Source organism: Salvelinus fontinalis, chromosome 18, assembly GCF_029448725.1.
Source record: "Salvelinus fontinalis isolate EN_2023a chromosome 18, ASM2944872v1, whole genome shotgun sequence".
Classification (NCBI taxonomy): domain Eukaryota; kingdom Metazoa; phylum Chordata; class Actinopteri; order Salmoniformes; family Salmonidae; genus Salvelinus; species Salvelinus fontinalis.
In genome coordinates, this window is record NC_074682.1 from 51,384,696 (window position 1) to 51,410,118 (window position 25,423).

Sequence of the window (25,423 nt, forward strand, 5' to 3'; positions counted from 1 at the left end):
TTGGAACCAATCCAGTCAAGGGCCAAAACTCAAACATCTAATGTGGTTTTCCTGTGGTCACTGTGGAGTAAAAAACATCTGTAGTGTTTCATCCACCAGACTATAGGTCTGTAACGTCTGTGAAGAGAATTATTGGAAACCATCCATTTCCTCATAAATCTTTATGACAAGTCTTCTGGTGTAAATTCCTCCTTAAGTGTATATAAACATTCCCGATGGAAAATTGGCACACGTCAACACACGGTGTCAATGCATAGGGTATTTCTGAGTTGACCCGTTTTCAGGTGCGTCGAATAGGGTCGATTATCCTTATCACAGTTTTGAGAACATTCCACCGCTATTTTTCTTGGAAATGACAATTCCCAAGCTGAATCGAAAAATGTAAATGAATATGGGGTCATTTCCACAACAGTGTCTCTAGATATACAGTATCTAGGCCCCACCAACTTAAACACCACAGTTCCTACTGACTTCAGGTGCACCTCAGGAGGTCACACCAAAACCTGAAGTGCTGACAGAACGTTTAAAGGGTGTTAAAGATACAATAACATGAATAAAACAACTTCTCATTTAACACCACCACACATTGAAAGCCAATTACCAGAAGGAAACATCGTTTTCAACGTAAAAAAAAAAACATTGCAAGAACCACAGCCAAATAAAGCATACCATCTATAGCTAATGTAGCAGCAGATGTCAGTGGAGATATATTGGCTGTGAGGGGAATGCTAATTTCAGATGCTGACATTTCCCTCTCCAATATTTAATCTAAAGTAGCGACATCCAACTAAGTCCCTCTTCCCTCGGACACGGTGATGAGCTTGGACACTGTGATGAGCTTTTTACAGCTTCCTCAGCCAGAGGATGAAAAATGTAATTGTTTACCGGACCGGTATGTTGAACAAAGAGGAAATTACTTCACACAAAATTAGGTAGGGTCTTTATTCATTTAATTTATTAAGACGCTACATAGTCCATCAAGGTTTAACACCATAGACTGACTACATGACTAGGAATAGGAATTTTTCTTAGACTTATTTATATACATACAAAACAGTTGCCGACTGCTTACATGGATCACGATGGTAGACAGGTCAATTTTAGTGTTTTCACAACCATTGGGACAGCGTAGCTCAGCTCAGACCTGTTCTGCCCTCCCTCTAAGCAGAATTATGCTTCACGCACAAGTAGATACAGTAGTTTACGCTCAGTCACACGTAGATACAGTAGGTTACGCTCAGTCACACGTAGATACAGTAGGTTACTCTCAGTCACACGTAGATACAGTAGGTTACGCTCAGTCACACGTAGATACAGTAGGTTACGCTCAGTCACACGTAGATACAGTAGGTTACTCTCAGTCACACGTAGATACAGTAGGTTACGCTCAGTCACACGTAGATACAGTAGGTTACGCTCAGTCACACGTAGATACAGTAGGTTACGCTCAGTCACACGTAGATACAGTAGGTTACTCTCAGTCACACGTAGATACAGTAGGTTACGCTCAGTCACACGTAGATACATTAGGTTACTCTCAGTCACATGTAGATACAGTAGGTTACGCTCAGTCACACGTAGCTACAGTAGGTTACGCTCTCCCTCGCTCTTTCCTCAAATCCATACTTCCATCGGCAAGTAATAATCCATAATCTGCGACAGTGAGATGAAAGAAATTGAGTGTATTGCATTTTTGACATGAATCCCATTAAGGACAAAGCAATCAAAAACAGTAGGGACAAACACAAAAGGCAGAATGGTCCCTTCAGGATATAGTTCAGTATGTTTTAGTTTTCTTGTGAGTTAAATGCAGAGACACGTCAACTAACAAAACAGTTACATTGATAGATACTGGGAAAAAACATTATTGAGAATATAGTGCATTAAAATGAACATGAGTGCAGTGATGGCTATAACGGTGAAACAAACAGACAAAGATCCAAACCTATCGATGCTGACCGTAGTGGGGTGAATGAAGCCAATGACCATGACCATACAGTTGGAGAAAGGTTCTTTAAGAGTTACGTGGACAGTCACAGCATAGTGAACGGACAGCATAAACCATTTAAATAACAGTTCTGCCTGACAGATCAACAAATGTACGGCTTGGAGAAGAAAAAAGAAAACAGACAATACCGACAGCAGTATTATTGTTGAGGTAAACCTCAGCAAAACTCACTTCTACATGTACCTTTCCTCATTCCCTCTCTCCCTTCTTTCCTTCCAGAGTAACTTGCTAATAACAGTCACAAGGTAAGTAGTTTATTCAGTGACTCAGTCCCAACCCATCCGGAGTTCATTTAGCTGCATACATTTTTTAATAATACCTCAAACCCTAAAAACCAAAAGAACTTAATCACAAAAATGAAAAAATAAAATAAAATGAAAGGGGGAAAAAAAAATCTGAAGATTGAGTTGAGAAAACCTAAGGCTGAAAAGAAACATGACAATGATGAAAGCAATTAAAGTTAATTTAAAATGTCCCAAAAAATGCAATGCTCTTTAGTGGATGCATGCAATCAAGAATATACTGCCAACTTAGGTATTTATGATCAAAAGGTGAGGGGGGAAAATATTCTAGCTTGCAAAAACATAGAATGGGGAGACGGGGGGGGGGGGGGGGGGGGCGTTGTTGTGTTGATTAAGGATGTTCCCCAATCACAGAGGAGACGGTCTATACAAGGCCTCTGATTGGAAGAGTCAGTTTGGTTGACAGTATCCCTGTGCATAACCCCATCTACTTCCTGAAGCCTCTCTGTCAATCATGTTGTAAAGGAGGTGAGATAAAAAGAGTGCTGCACACCTGGCATTACTTTACTCCAGGGTTACTATGGATTCTTTACACAGAGTGCTGCCCACCTGGCATGACTTTACTCCAGGGTTACTATGGATTCTTTACAGAGTGCTGCACACCTGGCATGACTTTACTCCAGGGTTACTATGGATTCTTTACAGAGAGTGCTGCCCACCTGGCATGACTTTACTCCAGGGTTACTATGGATTCTTTACACAGAGTGCTACCCACCTGGCATGACTTTACTCCAGGGTTACTATGGATTCTTTACACAGAGTGCTGCCCACCTGGCATGACTTTACTCCAGGGTTACTATGGATTCTTTACACAGAGTGCTGCCCACCTGGCATGACTTTACTCCAGGGTTACTATGGATTCTTTACACAGAGTGCTGCCCACCTGGCATGACTTTACTCCAGGGTTACTATGGATTCTTTACACAGAGTGCTGCCCACCTGGCATTACTTTACTCCAGGGTTACTATGGATTCTTTACACAGAGTATGCCCACGGCCTCTGGCCACTTGTGAAAAGAAATTACAATCCGTGAAAACATTCATTCACACAACGCAAACTGACTCAATCGCAAGCCCCCCCCCCCCCCCCACGGTGTTTAGAAAATCCTTTGCTTCAATGACTATCAATGATCTGCATTTTACCCCCTCCTACTGCTCCTACTGTATCTGTGGCGTAGGCCAGAATGATTATGTTATGATTAAAGAGATCTTGAAACAAGTTGTTGTTTTTTCTCTCGTTGGTTTGTTCATAACATGGATTTTTGATTTGTATATTTTTTTATTTGTACATAAATGAACGATTCAAAACTACCCCATTGATATGGCATTTCTGAATTTAAAAAAAATCCCAAATCCGTTTGTTTCAATCCCCTGAAAGCATGCGGTTGGCCGTCTCTCGCTCGCCGCTTGCTCTTACAAGACCAACTTGCCGATGATGACTCCGACCACGAAGAAGAGCACGATGAGGGCCACCGTGCGCAGGCTCAGCCCCTCCTCCTTCACCATGGAGTGGGAGGAGTGCTGGGAGGAGGACAACACGTTGCTCTTCCTCATCCGCAGGCCATCGTCTTCCTGGAGGGGGTGGTGAAACCAAAAGAGAGGGAGAAAGATGAAATAGGAACAGAGAGAGGGTGAAGAGATAGATATGGAGACAGAGAGAAAAAGAGGGGGATAGAGAGGGGAGAGGGATAGATATGGAGAGAGGAGAAAGAGAGAGGGATAGATATGAGAGAGAGGGAAGGAAAAAGAGAAAGAGGGGGGAGAGGGATAGATATGGTGAAATAGAGAGAAAGAGGGGGGAAAATTACCATCAGTATTATCTACATCCCTCAGTCAAAGATAGGTAATGTCGTCCATTCAGTCAAAGATAGGTAATGTCGTCCACTCAGTCAAATATAGGTAATGTCGTCAATTCATTCAAAGGGGATGTGTAAATCATCTAAACCCCCCCAGGACTCCACCAGGCGCCAGCTTTTAACACACTTCATTTCCCAACAGCAGGTGGGGGGGGCTCTGTTAGTGTAATCTGGAGCCTGGGACGGGAGTGGCCAAAAGCAATTCCGCCTCTGGCACTACTTAAAGGGGAGGTGGCAGGCCAGCGGGTGGCGTGCTGCTCCTGAGTCTGATTCATCGTCTTTCCCCTTTAAAAGGGGAAATCTGGGGCTGCTACATCCATTTTTTGAATTTAAAATTAATGATTTACACTGAGTGTACAAAACATAAGGAACACCTTCAGTTGCACTCCCTTTTGCCTTCAGAACAGCCTCAAATCGTCAGGATATGGACACTACAAGGTGTTGAAAGCATTCCACAGAGATGTTGGCCCATGTTGACTCCAATGCTTCCCACAGTTGTGTTAAGTTGGCTGGATAATGAATAGCCTTTGGGTGGTGAACCATTCTTGATACACACAGGGAAACTGTTGAGCGTGAAAAACCCAGCAGCGTTGCAGTTCTTGACACAAAACGGTACGCCTGGCCCCTACTGTACTACCATACCCCGTTCAAAGGCACTTCAATCTTTTGTCTTGCCCATTCACCCTCTGAATGACACACATACACAATCCATGTCTCAATAGTCTCAAGGCTTAAAAATCCTTATTTAACCTGTCTCCTCCCTTTCATCTACACTATTGAAGTGGATTTAACAAGTGACATCAACAAGGGATTATAGTTTTCACCTGGTCAGGCTATGCCATGGAAAGAGCAGGTGTTCTTAATGTCCACTCAGTGTATAGCCATTGATTGAATCCCAGACATCTCCTTGGTTCTCACCCTGATCTGCTTGTTCTCTTCCCGTAGCCGCTGTGCCTCCGTCTGCAACCTCTTACACTCCTCCATGACCTTCTTGACCTCGCCGTCGTCCAGGGTGGAGCTCATGGACTTCATGGACAGTGTGGAGGACTCGGACTTGAGCAGGTTGGACGACATCATCTTGTTGGCATCCGGGTCCTGGTGCTGTGGGTGAAGGGGCGGGAAGAGGGAGAGAGGGCTTAGGTTTATTTCAACCTCTTGGTACATATGCAGAAACATACCTCAAATGTAATGTCACAATAGGGAATCAATATGGAGAAAGTGAATGTTGGTAACTTGTTCTGCTGCAGGCCTGGCTGGTAGTGATTGCAGTCATGTCGTACACTAAGAGAGAGGCAGGCGCGTGCACTCAAACACACACACACACACTCCCCCAATCCCAATACTTCCAAAAAGAGATGCAAAAGCTGGTTTCCATTTTCGCTCCCAACTACGTGGCACGACGATGCTGTTGCTTTCAGCCATGTATCTCGCTGATCATAATTAACAAAAACAACAACGGCCCAATTTCCCTGTGGCTTTGTTTATGGGGCTCATATTTTCTGCTCATCCCGGGGGAAGTGATCTTCTACCATCTGTGTGTGCTTTGCAGAGTAATCACAACAATAATAAACTGTGTGAAAAGTGAGAGTGTGGCCCAGGGAACTATGGTTATGGTTGGGGTTATGGCTGGGGCTTTGGCTGGGGTTATGGCTGCGGCTATGGCTGGGGCTATGTCTAAGGCTGGGGTTATGGCTGGGGCTATGTCTAAGGCTGGGGTTATGGCTGGGGCTATGGCTGGGGCTGTGGCTGGGACTATGGCTGGGACTATGGCTGGGGTTATGGCTGGGGCTATGTCTAAGGCTGGGGTTATGGCTAAGGCTGGGGCTATGGCTGGGGTTATGGCTGGGGTTATGGCTGGGGTTATGGCTGGGGTTATGGCTGGGGTTATGGCTGGGGTTATGGCTGGGGTAATGGCTATGGCTGGGGCTATGGCTGGGGTTATGGCTGGGGTTATTGCTGGGGCTATGGCTGGGGCTATGGCTGGGGCTATGGCTGGGGCTATGTCTAAGGCTGGGGTTATGGCTAAGGCTGGGGCTAAGGCTGGGGTTATTGCAAGACAAGGGGAGCTCTGCCTCTACTCCTGATGACAGGGGTTTTCTCTACAGGGATTTTCTCTAGAGTTTTAGAGACGTGTAACGGATGAGGCGGAGCGACAGGGAAAGAAAAATACGTGTGTGTGAGAAAAACAAGGAAGAGGGAGGATGACAGAAGATGGTAAATATGCAGTGAAAAAAAGCTGGTTGAGAGAATGGCAAGAGTGTGCAATGCTGTCATCAGGGAAAAGGGTGGCTACTTCTAAAATATATTTTGATTTAACACTTTTTAGGTTACTACATGATTCCATTTGTGTTATTTCATAGTTTTGATGTCTTCACTATTATTCTACAACATAGTCCAAACTTTTTACTGGTACTTTACATTTTAAGTTTGTTCACAGACTGTATTTAACGGCAATTCAATATTTTACGCTGAAATTAGCCCCCATCTCCCGACTGTTTTCTATGTCCCCTAAATCAGTTAGGCACATTCCTTCATATGATGTGGGAGTGCCATGCAGTTAAATGATTCTGGGACTAAATTAATTTCTAAATTATTACTGACAAAATATTGGTTCTCACTCTTTCTCCCATTTAACCAGTGGATACAATTACTATTAGAATCTCTGGATGTTATGGGGGGAGTCTCAGGAGATGGATGGGTGGGAGGGGGGACTGACAAGCAACCTCAGATGCTGGGTGGGATGGGTGGCAGGCATGCTTTCTTCGGGTCGGTGAGGTCGGCTAGGCGGGGTGGGAAACATGGTTTCCCTGGTGGAAGGAGACTGAGGGGGAGAATGTGTTAGGGTTATCTTTATATGCATTTCTCTGAGTGTTTTTGTTGTTGTTGTGTGACTGAATTATGAACATATCTGAATGATTATGACTTTGAATGTTACACTTGTACCAATGACCCCTCTTCTGAAAACGAAATAAAAAGTTGGTCACAAACCCCCCTGTAGTTATGTATTGGAGGGCAGTCCATAAGCACAGAGGATCTGGAATGGTCCAGATCCCTCCCAATGTGTTCTACAACTAATAAAACATTTCAGAAAAAGGCTCAGTGCTGTTATCCTCGCAAAGGTTGAAGTATTGAAAACAGTAGTGTCAATAATTTTGACACCTACCTTTTTGAGAGAAAAAAAATATGACTTGTTTAACAAAATCGATTTCTCTGACAAATTGTATTAGTATAAAATAACATAAATTCCCCATTTATTTGAGCATACAATATGGCTCCGTACTTGAATTATGTATTTTATAGTAGGCTGTCAATTTTTATATAAATATATAAAACTATATAAATATTGCAAGAGAAAAGTAATAAGAGAGAGACTATGAACCCACCGTTTTCTCGTTCTCCGCCGGCAGCTCAAAGACACACCTCAGTTTGGAGTCCATCAGCTCCTCTGGCTTTGCCTCCTTCCACTGCAGAGAGAGAGGGAGAGACAACAGCCAACAATTGTCAGCCCAAGACCGGGGAAAGCAAACTGGACAGTGGTTTACCGGCAGTGAGATTTGTTCCCCCATTGTCTTCCTCCTCCACTTGTGTGAAGTGTCAATCAAACCTTTCTGTTCTGTCACAATCAAGAGGCTTCAGACTCGGCAGTGTTTTGTTTTTCACTAGGTTTGGGCGGTATCCATATTTTCATACTGTCCTTGTGTCATCCCGGAGTATGCGGTATTACAGGAACATGAGGTTGCTATTTAAAAAAACGCAACAGACCCCACTGAGTCTCTGTAATCCGAAGGTTAGCAATGCTAACGTGTACATATACGAATTACACTGGGGATTGTTAGCGAATTGCTAATGAGCACACGCAAACATTTTATACAGGACATACATCCCAGCTCATAAACTTATACATGTAACAAAAAAAGGCTACTCACAGTTTTCTGCACAAAACTAATCTTACACAGAAAGGATCTTGATCCAGGTTGGAATTCTCTGCTGTTATCAAGAAAAGCTTGATTTTGCACAAAGCTTACCACTTGGATAACTAGCTACTAAGTTAGCAAATGCACAACTGCAATTTAGACACAGTTAACTTAATAGTTAAGATATCTGTCTGGAAAATATTTAGTTGTGAAGTGTTACCAGATCATTGCATGCTGCACAACAGTGAGAGTGGCTCACGAACAGGATGGGGTCAAGTCCATTTAAATTCCAGTCAATTCAGGAAGTACAATGAATTCCAAACTTTAATTCCAATGCCTTTCAATTAGGAAAATCTGGAATTGGAATTTGGTTTACTTCCTGAATTGACAGGAACTGAAATGGAATTGATCCCCAACCCTGCTCACGAGGCTCGGGTCTCTCGTCGTTGTGCGCTTGTAAACAAACAGCGTGATGGCTCAGCTGTTTCAGGGAACTACTGGTAAGCTTCATAATGAAAAATAATCGAACACATAAATTGAAGAACGCGATCTGCTTTATTTCATAACCGAGTGCCCAAGTTGACTGCAGATATTTACTTACAAAATCTAAATAAATATGACAATTAAATAAAAAACTGAAATTAGTTTTAAAGGTATTGAAAATCATCCCGTGGGTATTTCAAAATACCCCAGAAAGCGGTATACCACCCAAACCTATTTCTCACCTATCCCAAGTGTGTGTTCCTGTGTGTGTGTCTCAATTGTAATAGCAAACCAAATTCTCAAGAGTCCTGTCACTGCAGGGAATGCACACAAGAGATCACTTAGGCCTACTTCCGCACGCAAACGAGACCGAGAGAGAAGTAGAAAGAGAGAGAGAAAAAGAAAGCGAGAGAAACAGAAAGAGAGAGAAACAGAGAGAAACAGAAAGAGAGAGAGAGAAACAGAAAGCAGTGACAGCGGAACAAATGTTTGTAAGGCTTGTTGGTCCTCAATCAAGCTGTGGGCCTAGCCCGGGTTCTTTGTCCTCGTCATCTTCCTCAGGGTGTGTGACCCTTGGCCTAGACTGTTTTATGGATTTTGTGGTACGCAAAGCATGTGTGTGTGTGTGTGTGTGTGTGTGTGTGTGTGTGTGTGTGTGTGTGTGTGTGTGTGTGTGTGCTAGGGGTGATTGTCAGGTATGCATGATATATTAGTCATATCTGTATCGGCAAATAAATGTCAGGTATGTTTTAAGTTCCAACGTTTATTTGCCACGTGCACAGGATACAACAGGTGTAAAACAGTACAGTGACAGTCTTACCTTGAGACCTCTTTACAACAATGCAGTGATAATAAAAATAAAAAAAAATATATATATATTAAAAAACTACAATGTTAGGTAAAGAAACACGCAAATGCAAGTATACACAGGTCAGTGTCAGTACCTTATTCAATGTGTAGGGGTACTAGAGTGGTTGTATATACAGGTCAGTGTCAGTACCTTATTCAATGTGCAGGGGTACTGGAGTGGTTGTATATACAGGTCAGTGTCAGTACCTTATTCAATGTGCAGGGGTACTGGAGTGGTTGACGTGTGTTTATACATAAAAAGTGACTGGTAGTAGGATATACATGTCAACAGAGCTGAAAAGTGACTGGTAGAAGGAATATATAAATACGTATGGTAATATACTAGTGGTAATATACACTAGCAGTCAGAAGTTTTAGAACACCTACTGATGGGTTTTTCTTTATTTTGACTATTTTCTACATTGTAGAATAACTATGAAATAACACATATGGAATCATGTAATATCCAAAAAAAGTGTTAAACAAATCAAAATATATTTTATATTTGAGATTCTTCAAAGTATGTGTGTGTGTGAGAGTGAGTGAGTGAGAGGATGGTGACGGGACACACTCACCACTCCCTCCATGTCTGTCATTTCGGGGGGAGCCAGCATGGACTGCACCATGAATTTGTGTTTGCTTTTCTCGTTGGGGTCGTAGTCGAAAGGCTGCAGCATCACTGGGAGAAGGGCACAGCAGAAAGAAACATAAATATACATACAGAATTGTGTTCCTTAGGCACAAAACTGAAGAAACCTGAAAGAGGAGGGGACTGCTGATGGACCTGTCCATTAAGAAACCCAGATTTTCGTTTTGCATTTCAAAATGTTTTGCTATGGTTTGCCCTAGGTCTATGCGCTTTGGGACAGCAGAGCGCCTCTATAGCGGAGTAGTGCTTATATATGATCCCTTTCCAGACAATAGCAAAGTTATCTGTCACTTGGTCATCTCTCGCTGTCATTATACTATAGTTTACAAGATTACAGCTATTTTTGTTGACTCATAAATCAATTATTCTATTAAGAATCGGGGCAGGCATACAACTTCATTGGTAGGATGAAAAGAATATGACTGTTGAAAATGTGCATGTTCAAAGTCAATTACTTATAGGGAGAGTGGGAGATTTTGGCAATTGGATGTCTCTGCGTGCAGTTTGATTGAAGTTGCTAACTAGCGTTAGCGCAATGACTGGTAGTCTATGGGATCAGACTTCCACAGACTCCGATTCATTGCGCTAACGCTAGTTAGCAATCACTCGCGAAACTACCTTCAACTTCAATGAAATGCGTGCTTTTGTCAGCACATTCTCCTAATTCAGTGTTTCAGTTGAAGTACTCGGATTTAAAGGAGATTTAACAAGTATTCAAACGATAAACGATGTGGTACCCTGGCCAAAAGTAGTGCACTATAAAGGGAATAGGGTGCCATTTGGAATGTATCATATTCATGTTACCATGACTGCAAAACATTGACGGATCTACATAACTCCACACCGATGGCAATTTTTCTAACAGCTTCAATGTTTTTCACTTTAACATTACAAATTGCCCTAATAAAAAACAGGTGTGTCTGAATATTATTTTACCCATCGTCTCGTCACATCATCCAATCAAGTGTTATTTGATGTCATTCCAATGACCAAAAGGTATTTTCAAGCTGTTCAAATGATTTACAGTGATCACTTTCTTATGTTGGCGTCTCAACTGCTCTGGCAGGGAATAAAATGGGTATTGATGGGTAATCTTTTTCCTCATATTCATTACTGTTTTAAGAGGAGCGCGTTTGGACTCAAAAGGCTGCGCGTTTAACATCAATGCCGACTGTGGGAGTGATTTCGGGGGAGCTATGGCTAACTTTCTTTCAAAACAAATGACCTCTTCATTTCAAAGCCAGTGCTAGCGCTCTCAGATGTGGCGAACTAGGACGGCTCTCGTATATGGCACATGCCAATTCTCTCCGGAGTACAAAAAACTTCACAAGTGTTCTTGTATGCCATTTCGGCAATCAAGCAAGTTCAATATTGCAAACCAAAAACAGACGGCTGAAACAGATTGACATCCTGTTGCAGTCAGACCCAATTTGCGCAGCCATCCACCGTGGGTCCAAAGGGAAGGAAAGCATGTACGTTCTTTGAGGGTCATTAAATAACCTAAAATATGTCCCAAATTTGTAAAAAAATATGTTTAAAAACTCACACGCTTTGAATGACATAACTAAGCCAGACTTAGACTTAAACTTACATAACTGACAGAGCTCCTTTTTATCCTGTGATATATTATGGACACCTTCATATGGGGGATAACGTTCCTAATATTCAGAGAAGTTAATTGTAGTAAAACATTAGACAATAATTTGCTAGTTTTTCCTTACTGGTTCTTGATTGAGCTAGTAGAAGGAGAGTTGGGAGTGTTTAAATAATTGGGTCCCTGGGGACTAAACTATGGAATTATTATCCATATCAACCTCAAAGTCTAGTGGATCCATTCACAAAGGAAAAACCGAGGGAGGCCATGACTACTGCTAAATACCACAAGCTACGACTGATAGAACAAGGGCCCCAAGCACTCTGAAAGCTATAGTGATAGGATTGTATGGTTAGGCCTATAGGCTACTTCCAGCATTTTAGCAGAGATTAGTATATATATAAACTTTTGCCTCTGAAAGTGCCCTTAAACTAAAAAGGGGTCCCCTAAGTGGAAGAAATATTGTGCAGAAATTATATTGTTAGCTTAACTAAGGATTGTGTGGTTTCAAGAGTTAAGAAATTGATTGAATTTCCATTTGTACTGTATAGCAATAATTCATATGCAGTTCAAGAAGAAATATCCAAAACTCTGTAATGTTCCTTAGTGGTTTCTTGAGACACACCATCTGCATACTACTGCTGGCTTGCTTCTGAAGCTAAGCAGGGTTGGTCCTGGTCAGTCCCTGGATGGGAGACCAGATGCTGCTGGAAGTGGTGTTGGAGGGCCAGTAGGAGGCACTCTTTCCTCTGGTCTAAAAAATATCCCAATGCCCCCGGGCAGTGATTGGGGACACTGCCCTGTGTAGGGTGCCGTCTTTCGGATGGGACGTTAAACGGGTGTCCTGACTCTCTGAGGTCATTAAAGATCCCATGGCACTTATCGTAAGAGTAGGGGTGTTAACCCCGGTGTCCTGGCTAAATTCCCAATCTGGCCCTCAAACCATCATGGTCACCTAATAATCCCCAGTTTACAATTGGCTCATTCATCCCCCTCCTCTCCCCTGTAACTATTCCCCAGGTCGTTGCTGCAAATGAGAACGTGTTCTCAGTCAACTTACCTGGTAAAATAACGGTAAAATAAAAAATAAAAATAAATAAAAATAAACCGCTGGTGAGCATTAGAGTTGTGGATATTTCTTCCTTCAAGTAATGTCCCATCCAAATGGAGTGAGATGATTCATGAGGCAACTTCATCACTCTCGATACTGATCTCCGCCTTGATCAGGAGATTGGATCTCTCACAATAATAATGTGGACCAATAATGTGGAACAATAATGTGTCCTGAGGAAAAAGTTGGCAAAACATTGGCAAGCCATAAGGAAAGGAATTGCATAACCTTTTTCTATAGAATGTTGAAATGTCTTGAGGGCTTAAAACTCCTTCAATTTGTTGACACAAGGCCCTTCTCGGTGCTTTCGAGAGCTCCATGGTTTCTAGGGCTGGGAATTGCCAGGGACTTCACAATACGATATTAGCACGATACTTAGGTGCCGATACGATATGTATTGCAATTCTCACGATTCTATATGTATTGCGATGCGATACTGCGATTGTATTGCGATTTGATGTTACAAACATATTGCTCACTATTTGTCTGTTGCAGAGGGACAAGAGAGAGCATGAGAAAACAGAAAAAGTGCTGAAAACATGTCGCAATATGTAACTGTATCGATCCCCCCATCACTAATATTTTCCCATAGAACAGCAGCACAATACCAATCAAGTTGAGCATCTCTGTGGTGTGCGTTTAACATATAACGTTTTGCGGGGGTTAACCTAAGCTTAAAAAGCACAGTGTGTGTCTCCAACTAAGCCTGCAAATGACACATTAGGGATTTTAGATATCCTTTGGCAAAGTGTTCCCTTTCGGTCTAGGCAAAGTGAATTTCCATATTGCCTTTTGTGCTGCTCTGTTTACAATTAGAGAGAAAAGCCTCTGTTGGAGGAGAAGGGCTGTGGCTGTCTGAACCTGGGGTTCTTTGTCGCCCACTACAGATTCCCTTGGTGACTCGAAGTGTGGCCTGATACTGAATCCAGCCAGTGAAAATGGAGCCGGTAGCAGCAAATAGCCATGTTAGTGGACCCAGGAAACTCTAGCCAGGTCCTGTCTCCCTCAAAGAGCAGTCCCGGGGTGAGAAAACAGCTGTTGGTCCAAGGGGGGCAGAGAGAGAACCCCATCTCTAGTCAACAGAAAGCATACGGTCTGCATACTATTCTGCAGAACTGCCTGGACTTCTCAACTGATTTGACAAAATACTACTTTACATAAATACATCCTGTACACATTATTGCTCCAATGATTTGATTCTAAGAGGTGCATGGATGTCACAATTTTGGTCTTCACCGAAAGGAGGGCCACACTGAAAATGGGTTATATTGCCTCGCTGTCACAATCTGCCCAAAAGCATTTCTGTGTCCGTCATTTTTCTATGTTCTCCTACTGTCTAGCTGTTTATTAGTGGGCTTGATGTGGTGAAGAGAATGTATATTACCACAGGGGTTGCTATTAAGCTCTCAAAAGCACTTGCCCATCAAGTACAGTTAATGTTTTACTTTCCCAAAGGTCGTGGTCACTTCCCCCAAAAATGTAAATGGTCTGTTACATGGACATTGGTTAAAATGGCAAGGACCTTTCATTTTAACATTGTTTGAATGCGCCAGCACACTTACCACAACATTCAATCCCATTTTTTAAATAACTAATTATTTATTTATTATTTATTTTAAATAATTCTATAAGGAAGTTCCATTACTTAGACAGACTTCTGTTGAAAAGGGTTAAAGTTATACAGTACCAGTCAAAAGTTTGGACACACCTACTCATTCAAGGGTTTTTCTTTATTTTTACTATTTTCTACATTGTAGAATAATAGTGAAGACATCAAAACTATGAAATAACACATATTGAATCATGTAGTAACCAAAAAATTGTTAAACTAATAAAATCAAAATATATTTATATTTGAGATTCTTCAAAGTAGCCACCCTTTGCCTTGATGACAGCTTTGCACACTCTTGGCATTATCTCAACAAGCTTCATGAGGTAGTCACCTGGAATGCAATTCAATTAACATGGGTGCCTTGTTAAAAGTGAATTTGTGGAATTTCTTTCCTTCTTAATGCGTTTGAGACAATCAGTTGTGTTGTGACAAGGTAGGAGTGGTATACAGAAGATGGCCCTATTTGGTAAAAGACCAAGTCCATATTATGTCAAGAACAGCTCAAAAAAGCAAAGAGAAACAACAGTCCATCATTACTTTAAGACATGAAGGTCAGTCAGTCTGAAAAATGTCAAGAACTTTGAAGGTTTCTTCAAGTGCAGTCGCAAAAACCATCAAGCGCTATGATGAAACTGGCTCTCATGAGGACCGCCACAGGAAAGGAAGACCCCCAGAGTTACCTCTGCTGCAGAGGATAAGTTCATTAAAGTTACCAGCCTCAGAAATTGCAGCCCAAATAAATGCTTCAAAGAGTTCAAGTAACAGACACTTCTTAACATCAACTGTTCAGGAGACTGCGTGAATCAGGCCTTCATGGTCGAATTGCCACAAAGAAACCACTACTAAGTATCCCCCTTTCCCAATCCCTTGATAAAGGAAACCATCCTGTAGCACAAACTCCAAAAAGTTCTGGGACACTAAAGTCCATGGAGAATAAGAGCACCTCCTCCCAGCTGCCCACTGCACTGAGGCTAGGAAACACTGTCACCACCGATAAATCTATGATAATCGAGAATTTCAATAAGCATTTTTCTACGGATGGCCATGCTTTCCACCTGGCTACCCCTACCCCGGTCAACAGCTATGCACCCCCCACAGAAACTTGCCCAAGCCTCCCCCATTTCTCCTTTACCCAAATCCAGATAGCTGATGTTCTAAAAGAGCTGCAAAATCTGGACCCCTACAAATCAGCTGGGCTAGACAGACAATCTGGACACTCTCTTTCTAAACTTATCCGCCGCAATTGTTGCAACCCCTATTACTAGCCTGTTCAAACTCTCTTTCGTATTGTCAGAGATCCCTAAAGATTGGAAAGCTGCCGCGGTCATCCCTCTCATCAATGTGGGAGACACTCCAGAACAAACTGTTACAGACCTATATATCTATCCTACCCTGCCTTTCTAAAGTCTTCGAAAGCCAAGTTAACAAACAGATCCCCGACCATTTTGAATCCCACCGTACCTTCTCCGCTATGCAATCTGGTTTCCGAGCTGGTCATGGGTGCACCTCAGCCCCGCTAAAGGTCCTAAATGATATCATAACCGCCATCGATAAGAGACATTACTGTGCAGCCGTCTTCATCAACCTGGCCAAGGCTTTCGACTCTGTCAATCACCGCATTCTTATCGGCAGACTCAACAGCCTTGGTATCTCAAATGACTGCCTCGCCTGGTTCACCAACTACTTCTCAGATAGAGTTCAGTGAGGCAAATTGGAGGGCCTGTTGTCCGGACCTGTGGCAGTCTATGGGGGTGCCACAGGTGAAGACATCAAAACATCAATGCTTGGAGTTTGTCAGAATTTGTGGGTTTTTGTTTGTCCACCCACCTCTTGAAGATTGACCACAGGTTCTCAATGGGATTAAGGTCTGGGGAGTTTCCTGGCCATGGACCCAAAATATCGATGTTTTGTTCCCCGAGCCACTTAGAACTTTTGCCTTATGGCAAGGTGCTCCATCATACTGGAAAAGGCATTGTTTGTCACCAAACTGTTCCTGGATGGTTGGGAGAAGATACTCTCGGAGGATGTGTTGGTACCACTCTTTCTTCATGGCTGTGTTCTTAGGCAAAATTGTGAGGGAGCCCACTCCCTTGGCTGAGAAGCAACCCCACACATGAATGGTCTCAGGATGCTTTACTGTTGGCATGACACAGGACTGATGGTAGCGCTCACCATGTCTTCTCCGGACAAGCTTTTTTCCGGATGCCCCAAACAATCGGAAAGGGGATTCATCAGAGAAAATGACTTTACTCCAGTCCTCAGCAGTCCAATTCCTGTACCTTTTGCAGAATATCAGTCTGTCCCTGATGTTTTTCCTGGAGAGAAAGTGGCTTCTTTGCTGCCCTTCTTGACACCAGGCCATCCTCCAAAAGTCTTCGCCTCACTGTGCGTGCAGATGCACTCACACCTGCCTGCTGCTATTCCTGAGCAAGCTCTGTACTGGTGGTGCCCCGATCCCGCAGCTGAATCAACTTTAGGAGATGGTCCTGGCGCTTGCTAGACTTTCTTGGCGCCCTGAAGCCTTCCTCACAACAATTGAACCGCTCTCCTTGAAGTTCTTGATGATCCGATAAATGGTTGATTTAGGTGTAATCTTACTGGCAGCAATATCCTTGCCTGTGAAGCCCTTTTTGTGCAAAACAATGATGACGACACGTGTTTCCTTCGAGGTAACCATGATTGACAGAGGAAGAACAATGATTCCAAGGACCATCCTCCTTTTGAAGCTTCCAGTCTGTTATTCGAACTCAATCAGCATGACAGTGTGATCTCCAGCCATGTCCTCGTCAACACTTACACCTGTGTTAACGAGAGAATCACTGACATGATGTCAGCTGGTCCTTTTGTGGCAGGGCTGAAATGCAGTGGAAATGTTTTTTGGGGATTCAGTTCATTTGCATGGCAAAGAGGGACTTTGCAATGAATTGCAATTCATCAGATCACTCTTCATAACATTCTGGAGTTTATGCAAATTGCCATCATACAAACTGAGGCAGCAGACTTTGTGAATATAAATGTGTCATTCTCAAAACTTTTGGTCACGACTGTACAGTATATACATATGAAGTGTGTAAAACGGTATGAACAGTTCATTCGGAAAGTATTCAGACCCCTGGACTTTTTCCACATTTTGTTACATTACAGCCTTATTCTAAAATGAACTTAATAGTTTCTTCCCCTCACCAATCTACACACAATACCCCATAATGACAAAGCAAAAACAGATTTTTTAAATGTTTTGCAGAAAAAAGAAAAAGTGAAATATCACATTTACATAAGTATTCAGACCCTTTACACGGAATCCAAACCGGCTGCGCACGTGCGCCATCGTGCGCTATCGTGCATACATTTATTTTGTCCCCCTACACCAAACGCGATCACGACACGCAGGTTAAAATATCAAAACAAACTCTGAATCAATGACATTCATTTGGGGACAGGTCGAAAAGCATTAAACATGGAATTGCAATTTAGCTAGTTAGCTTGCCGTTTCTAGCTAATTTGTCCTATTTTTAGCTAGCTTGCTGTTGCTAGCTAATTTGTCCTGGGATATAAACATTGAGTTGTTATTTTACCTGAAATGCACAAGGTCATCTACACCGACAATTAATCCACACATAAAACGGCCATCCGAATCGTTTCTAGTCATCTCTTCTCCTTCCAGGTTTTTTCATCTTTGAATTTATATGGTTATTGGCATCTACACTTTCATAGTATTACCACGACAACCGGCAAAACATTTAGTCTTTCAATCACCCAAATGGGTATAACCAATGAGGAGATGGCACGTGGGTTCCTGCTTCTATAAACCAATGAGGAGATGGGAGAGGCAGGACTTGCAGCGCGATCTGCGTCAGAAATAGAAAGGAGTTCTATTTTAGCCCTTGGCAACGCAGACACTTGTTGGCACGCGCGAGCAGTGTGGGTGCAATAATTGAATAACATGGATTTCTAAATTTATTTTTGCGACGCTCGCGCACGCGACGTTTCCGGTCTGTCAGCATGTTACTCAGTACTGTTGAAGCAGCGATTACAGCCTTGAGTCTTCTTGGGTATGACGCTACAAGCTTGGCACACCTGTATTTGGGGAATTTCTCCCATTCTCCTCTGCAGATCTTCTCAAGCTCGGTCAGGTTGGATGGGGAGCGTTGCTGCATAGCTATTTTCAGATCTCTCCAGAGATGTCTGATCGGGTTCAAGTCCAGGCTCTGGCTGGGCCACTCAAGGACATTCAAAGACTTGTCCCGAAGCCACTCCTGCATTGTTTTGACTGTGTACTTAGGGTCGTTGTCCTGTTGAAAGGTGAACCTTCGCCCCAGTCTGATGTCTTGAGCAGGTTTTCAACAAGGATCTTTCTGTACTTTGTTCCGTTCATCTTTCCCTTGATCCTGACTAGTCTCCCAGTCGCTGCCACTGAAAAACATCCCCACAGGTTTGCCCGGTTTCTTCCAGATGTGACGCTTGGCATTCATGCCAAAGAGTTCAATCTTGGTTTCATCAGACCAAAGAATCTTGTTTCTCATGGTCAGAACTTTAGGTGCCTTTTGGCAAACTCCAAGCGGGCTGTCATGTGCGTTTTACTGAGCAGTGGCTTCCGTCTGGCCACTCTACCATTAAGGCCCGATTGGTGGAGTGCTGCAGAGGTGGTTGTCCTCCTGGAAGGTCCTCTCCACAGAGGAACGCTGGAGCTGTCGGAGTGACCATCGGGTTCTTGGTCAAGGCCCTTCTCCCCCAATTGCTCAGTTTTACTGGGCGGGCAGCCCAGTTAGGAAGAGTCTAGGTGGATCCAAACTTCTTCCATTTAAGAATGAGGAAGGCCACTGTGTTCGTCGGGACCTTCAATGCTGCTGAAATGTTTTGTTACCCTTACCCAGATCTGTGCCTCGACAGAATCCTGTCTTGGAGCTCTACGGACAATTCCTTCGACCACATGGTATTTGCTCTGATATGCACTTTCAACTGTGGGACCTTATATAGACAAGCGTGTGCCTTTCCAAATCATGTCCAATCAATTGAATTTACCACATGTGGACTCCAAGTTGTAGAAACATCTCAAGGATGATCAATGGAAACAGCTACATTTCAAGTCTCAGAGCAAAGGGTCTGAATATTTATATAAATAAGGTATCGGTTTAAATTTTTTTAAATACATTTGCAAAACCTGTTTTCGCTTTGTCATTATGGGGTATGGTGTGTAGATTGAGGAAAATGTTTTATTGAATACATTTTAGAATAAGGCTGTAACGTAACAAAATGTGGAAAGAGGGGTATGAATAGTTTCCGAATACGCTGTAAACATTATTAAAGTGACCAGTGCTCATGGGGCAGCAGTCTCTAAGGTGCATATTTGTTTCATTACATTGAAAACAGTCTACGGAGAAGGAGCGACTGCAATCCACACTTAGTTTTCCCTGGCCTGTTAGGGTTGCACAATTCCTCCAACAAGGATTTCTGAAAAACCTGGGAACATTGGGAAAGTATCTGTAATTTTGCAACGAGATCCACAATATAATACGTAGGCCTACCTGAGACGTTGATTGAGGTGCCGGCGTCGAGGACGCCGCTGTTCGGCCGGACGCAGTAACGGCGCGGGGCCGTCGTCTTGACTTTGAAGCACACATTCCTGTCTGTGGGGTTGGCGAGCTTTAGGGTGGTGTTGACCACATCCGAGAAGGGACCTGTGGAGGGAGAACAAGGTCCCAAAACGGAAAAGGGTTAGAGAAGCTGGAGCCTCCATCTTTTTATTATTATTCATTTTTTAATCAAACCTAAATATATACTGGGATTTAGACCGACAATAGGCGACTTCACAGACAACAGGCTTTACAGAAGTGGGCCTAAAAGGGACAATCTGCAGTTGCTACATAAATGTTTGGACTTAAATTAATGATGTACCCATTGATTCTTGAAGAAAATAACATATTATTTAAGGCCTCATGAGCGTAGATCAACTGTCATCAGAACCCAAAATATAAGCTGTTTACCAGTGGAAGGGATGAACTTTGTTATTGTTTCAATTGCCGATTGGCCCTTTAAAAAGGTAGATTCAATAATGACATCATTGTCCACAGTTGGGAAGAAATGTTCACAGTTCATTAAAGAAATGAACAACAACACAATACAAATCTGGATTTTCCCAAAGGGGGCATGCGTCACAACTCCTTGCTTTGAGACAATGAGGGACAATGACGGGCTCAGCGACAAATCAGTTCGTCTACTAAAACCTATGCTGAGACAGCCAGGCAGGTTACAGACACCAATCACAAGGCTATCACATTCCATACCGCTTGTGGTTCCAATCACAAGGCTATCACATTCCATACCCCCCTGTGGTTCCAATCACAAGGCTATCACATTCTATATCACCTGGGGTTCCAATCACAAGGCTATCACATTCTATATCACCTGTGGTTCCAATCACAAGGCTATCACATTCTATATCACCTGGGGTTCCAATCACAAAGCTATCACATTCTATATCACCTGGGGTTCCAATCACAAAGCTATCACATTCTATATCACCTGGGGTTCCAATCACAAGGCTATCACATTCTATAACACTGGGATTGATGGGCGGTAACGCTGACAGAAAGAGAGTGCACGAAATTGCCACAAGCAGACAGACTAATGCATGTGAAAGCTGTGCAAACCGTAGAGAAAACATGGTGAGCTAATCAAATGAATGTTACTGAATCAGCACATCAAAAGGCAGAAAAGCGGAGGTCCGTCACGTGCCGGATCGCCATTTCAGAATGAGGAAAAGATTTGAAGCGAGGAAAGTTACAACATAGAGGAACACATTCTAAGGACAACAAGTCTGAATACTAATCCAAGGTTTAGGAGGCCTACTTTTGAGCTATAGGGGACCTATGCTTTTGAGTGGGGACATCTTTGAACTGTATTAGCTAATGACCCACATCCAGAAGTGTAGGCCTAGTCACTGAAAGGGCAGTAGGCCTAATTGATACCATCAGATTATTATCTGGAGCACGGCTTCATCAACATGCGTTTGAGGTGTATGGACGTTGACACATTAGGTCAGACGCCAACACCAAAATAGAATCCCAGACTTTGGTTATAGCCTGAACCATAATACAGTTGCCTCTACTAACCTCACTCTAGGGCCGTTCCATCTGATTTAAATCACTTTGACTGCAGCCTTTTTGATTTGAACGAAACCTTCCATACATGTTTTGCCCATGGTAGAAGTGGTCAGAAAGGGACTTTTTGGACATGAATGACAAAACACTCAGGAGGTTCTCAAAGTTGACCCATTGTGCATAACCCACCATCACTGAAAAAGACAAACGGTTGAATTTGATATCATTTTATAGCTTACAAACAGGGTTGTCAAACTATTCTATAATTTCTTGAAAAGAAGTTTCATAAAAAATGTCATTTTTTAACCTTTAACGTCAATTATCTAAAAACTCGTAAACTCAGATTTTTCTAATTTTCACAAATGTTGTACTGTAGCTTAGACTCTTTCATATCATCTTTGGTGTTGTGTTGTGCCAGCCATCTCTTGAATACAGAATTGCTGTCAGTGACTGTCATTTCAATCATATAGATTTCATAGAATGGACCTATCCTTTCAGACCGCTGCAATTTAGCTGGTACACCATTAACATATACATTTAATTGAAACTTTAACTTACAATTACTACCAGAAACATGGCCGTCAAGTCCATCCACCGTCGAATGTCAAATTGAATGAGAATATCTATTCTATTATCTATATTTATTATTTCAATCGGTTTCCTATGGAGGATTAACCGTTTAATTTATAACAATGGATATTCCCACTTAAGTCAATATTCTCTGATGTGTGGACCTCCAACCATCCTTGTGGTACCATTTGAAAGTTGAAAAAAATATTTTACTAATATACTTACATGACACCCACCCTGTATTCAAGAGTATGCTGTGTCTCAACCAATGGCGGGCACAACACCTCAGATGATGTAAAATAGGGTCTACGCTACAACACATATGAAGATGACAGTTTTCCATTTTTGTTTATAAAAGCAAAAGAAAAAATGGTTTTATTAAAGGTCCATTGCTATTTCAATATCAAATCATTTCTGGGTAACAATTGAGTACCTTACTGTGATTGTTTTTAATTAAAATGGTCAAAAAAAATAAACAAATACCTTCTCAGCAAATAGCAATTTGGGAGTGGTCAGGGGAAACCAGAAAACTAGATGTTATTACTCAATTTGAATAAGTAGAGCAGCTGATGCAATTAAGGCCATGGCTAATTTAGAAATATAATAATATTATGATAACATGCCATTTAGAAGATGAGATGAAAGCATATATCGTTGGGCCCTATGCCCAGTTGCAGTTTCATTAATTGCTCGGTTGTAGTGAATCAAGTCTTTGTAAAAAAAAAAAACACACAAAAAAAACACAAGAGTGGGCTTAATATGAGGGCAGGTTTTCTTTAACTTCCAAGAAAGGATTGGCTACCAGTATTACTGTCACTAATGGCTCTCGTTCTACAGAACTATAAAAAAGTGGCCTTTAAACTGACAGCCTGGAGTAAACGTATAGTTTAGCCTACTAGGTTCAGCTCACAAAACATCTAAGAGGAGAAGGCATAGATCTTCTAGAGCAGCGTTTCCCAAACTCGGTCCTCTGTGACCTCAAGGGGTGAAACTTTTGGTTTTTGCCCGAACACTACACAGCTGATTCAAATGATCAAAACTTGATGATTCGTTTATTGTTTGAATCTGCTGTGTAGTACTAGAGCAAAAACCAAAACATGCACCCCTTGGGGTCCCAAGGACCAAGTTTGGGAAACCCTGTTCTAGAGGATTACTTCAGTGCCACAGGGACAATAATTTGTATTTTTTATCTATTAGGCCTATCAATAAGAAAAGAAGCCTAGACGTATACAACAGCCTGGGCCTAGTAGACCTATCTAAAGGAAAGCAGGGTTAGGAGGATATAGGAAACTACTGGTTGGGGGAGGAGAATTGGGAAGCACGTAGCTGGCTGTGAGGGTCAACCAACCAGGTGTGGTGCAAATATATTTGTATAATTTTTGTAATTTATATATATATAATATATTTAAACTTTTAACCCTTTTTCTTCCCAATTTCGTGATATCCAAATTGGTAGTTACAGTCTTGTCCTATCGCTGCAACTCCCATACGGACTTGGGTGAGGCGAAGGTCGAGAGCCATGCGTCCTCTCTGAAACAGGACCCTGCCTAGCAGCACTGCTTCTTGACACACTGCTCGCATAACCCTGAAGCCAGCCGCACCAATGTGTCAGAGGAAACACTGTCCAGCTGGTGACCGAAATCAGCTTGCAGATACCCAGACCCATCACAACGAGTGGCTTGAGCACGATGGGACATCCTGGACGGCCAAAACCTCCCCTAACCCGGACGACGCTGGGCCAATTGTGCGCCACCGCATAGATCTCCCGGTCACGGCCGGCTGTGATCGAACCCGGGTCTGTAGTGACACCTCAAGCACTGCGATGCGTGCTTTAGACCGCTGCGCCACTCGGGAGGGCCGTAGGCCTATATTTTTACAGCTTTATTTAATTTGGTCAAAACTGTGTGGAATACCTTGAATCACTGAGGGCTCCAATTACCTTCAATTTGCTTCTAATAATCTCTAATTGTCAAAATCTCTAAATAGCCTAGTCAAGGTAGGTTAATGGCTGTCCTTGAAGAACAAGAAGACATGAGGCACCAGGGGAATGGAAGGAACACTACTAGCCTCAAGTCACTGCAACCAACCATGGCCTGGTTTCCCAAAAGCATCTTAAGGCTAAGTTAATCATTAGAACCATCGTTACATCTCCAAGCGGTTTCCCAAAAACCATTGCTACTGAAGTTGCACTTGAAAACGCTCGTTATTTACCAACTGCCTCAGATCACTCATAGAACAGCTAAGTGCGTTGTTAGAGGCTTGTTTGCCCTTCCGCATCACTTTATTCACAAAAGATCTCAGCTAAACGTAAAATGAAGATCTTATCGTCTCTGTGACCGCTGATAACTTCAGAACGAAGTTGACTGCAAATACAAAGTCGCCAAAGTGTTTGCAATTGTTACAAATACGTGAAGGATAAACATATGCTTTAAAATAAAACTGAGATGACTGCATTAAAAGATATAGGCTACATGGGCCCATATATTTCAATCATAATGAAATCAATTTAATGTTTAATCAATTGAAATCTATTTTGCCAATACTGCAATGTTTGCATATTCAGACCCCTTGACCTTTTCCACTTTTATTTTTTATAAAACATTGAATTAAATAATTGTATGTGTCAACACCCTACATTTTGAATTCAGGCTCTTACAACAAACTGTGGAAGGGTTATGAATACTTTCTATGGGCACTGTATGTACATGCAGCTAGGAATGAAGTGACTAGGCAACAGGATAGGTAATAAACAGTAGCAGCAACGTTTGTGACGAGTTTAAAAAGTTAGTACAAAAATGGTCAATGTAGGTGGTTAAAAAGTTAACCAAACAGCTACCCGGACTAACAATTTAGCAGTCTTATGGCTTTGGGGTAGAAGCTGTTCAGGGTCCTGTTAGTTCCACACTTGGCGCATCGGTACCACCCTCTATGACTTGGGTGGCTGAAGTCTTCAACACTTTTTAGGGCCTTCCTCTGACACCACCTGGCATAGAGGTCCTGGATGGTAAGGAGCTTGGCCACAGTGATGTACTGGGCCGTACGCACTACCTACCCTCTGTAGCGCCTTGCGGTTGGATGCCAAGCAGTTTCCATACCAAGCAATGATGCAGCTAGTCAAGATGCTATCAATAGTGCACCTGTATAACTTTTTGAGGATCTGAGGGCCCATGCCAAATCTTTTCAGCCTCCCGAGGGGGAAATTAACATTGTGGTGTCCTCTTCACAACTGTGTTGGTGTGTGTGGACCATGATAGATTCTTAGTGATGTGGACACCGAAAAACTTGAAGCTCTCGACCCGCTCCACTACAGCCCGTCGATGTGAATGGGGGCGTGCTTGGCCCTCCGTTTCCTGTAGTCCACATTCAGCGCCTTCGT

The 25,423-nt window shown here is 42.6% G+C and overlaps 1 protein-coding gene across 1 annotated transcript in view; it reads right to left on the minus strand.

The window, feature by feature from the left end:
- Positions 1 to 928: 928 nt before the first annotated feature.
- LOC129815724 (vesicle-associated membrane protein-associated protein B-like) overlaps positions 929 to 25,423 on the minus strand; it is a 29,011-nt gene continuing 4,516 nt past the window's right edge. The window contains exons 2-6 of the mRNA XM_055869792.1: positions 19,903 to 20,055; positions 9,987 to 10,090; positions 7,549 to 7,629; positions 5,084 to 5,266; positions 929 to 3,881 (exon numbers count right to left, since the gene is read on the minus strand). Coding sequence (XP_055725767.1) covers positions 3,723 to 3,881; positions 5,084 to 5,266; positions 7,549 to 7,629; positions 9,987 to 10,090; positions 19,903 to 20,055 — 680 coding nt within the window. The 3' untranslated portion in view covers positions 929 to 3,722. The remainder of the gene's footprint in view (positions 3,882 to 5,083; positions 5,267 to 7,548; positions 7,630 to 9,986; positions 10,091 to 19,902; positions 20,056 to 25,423) is intronic.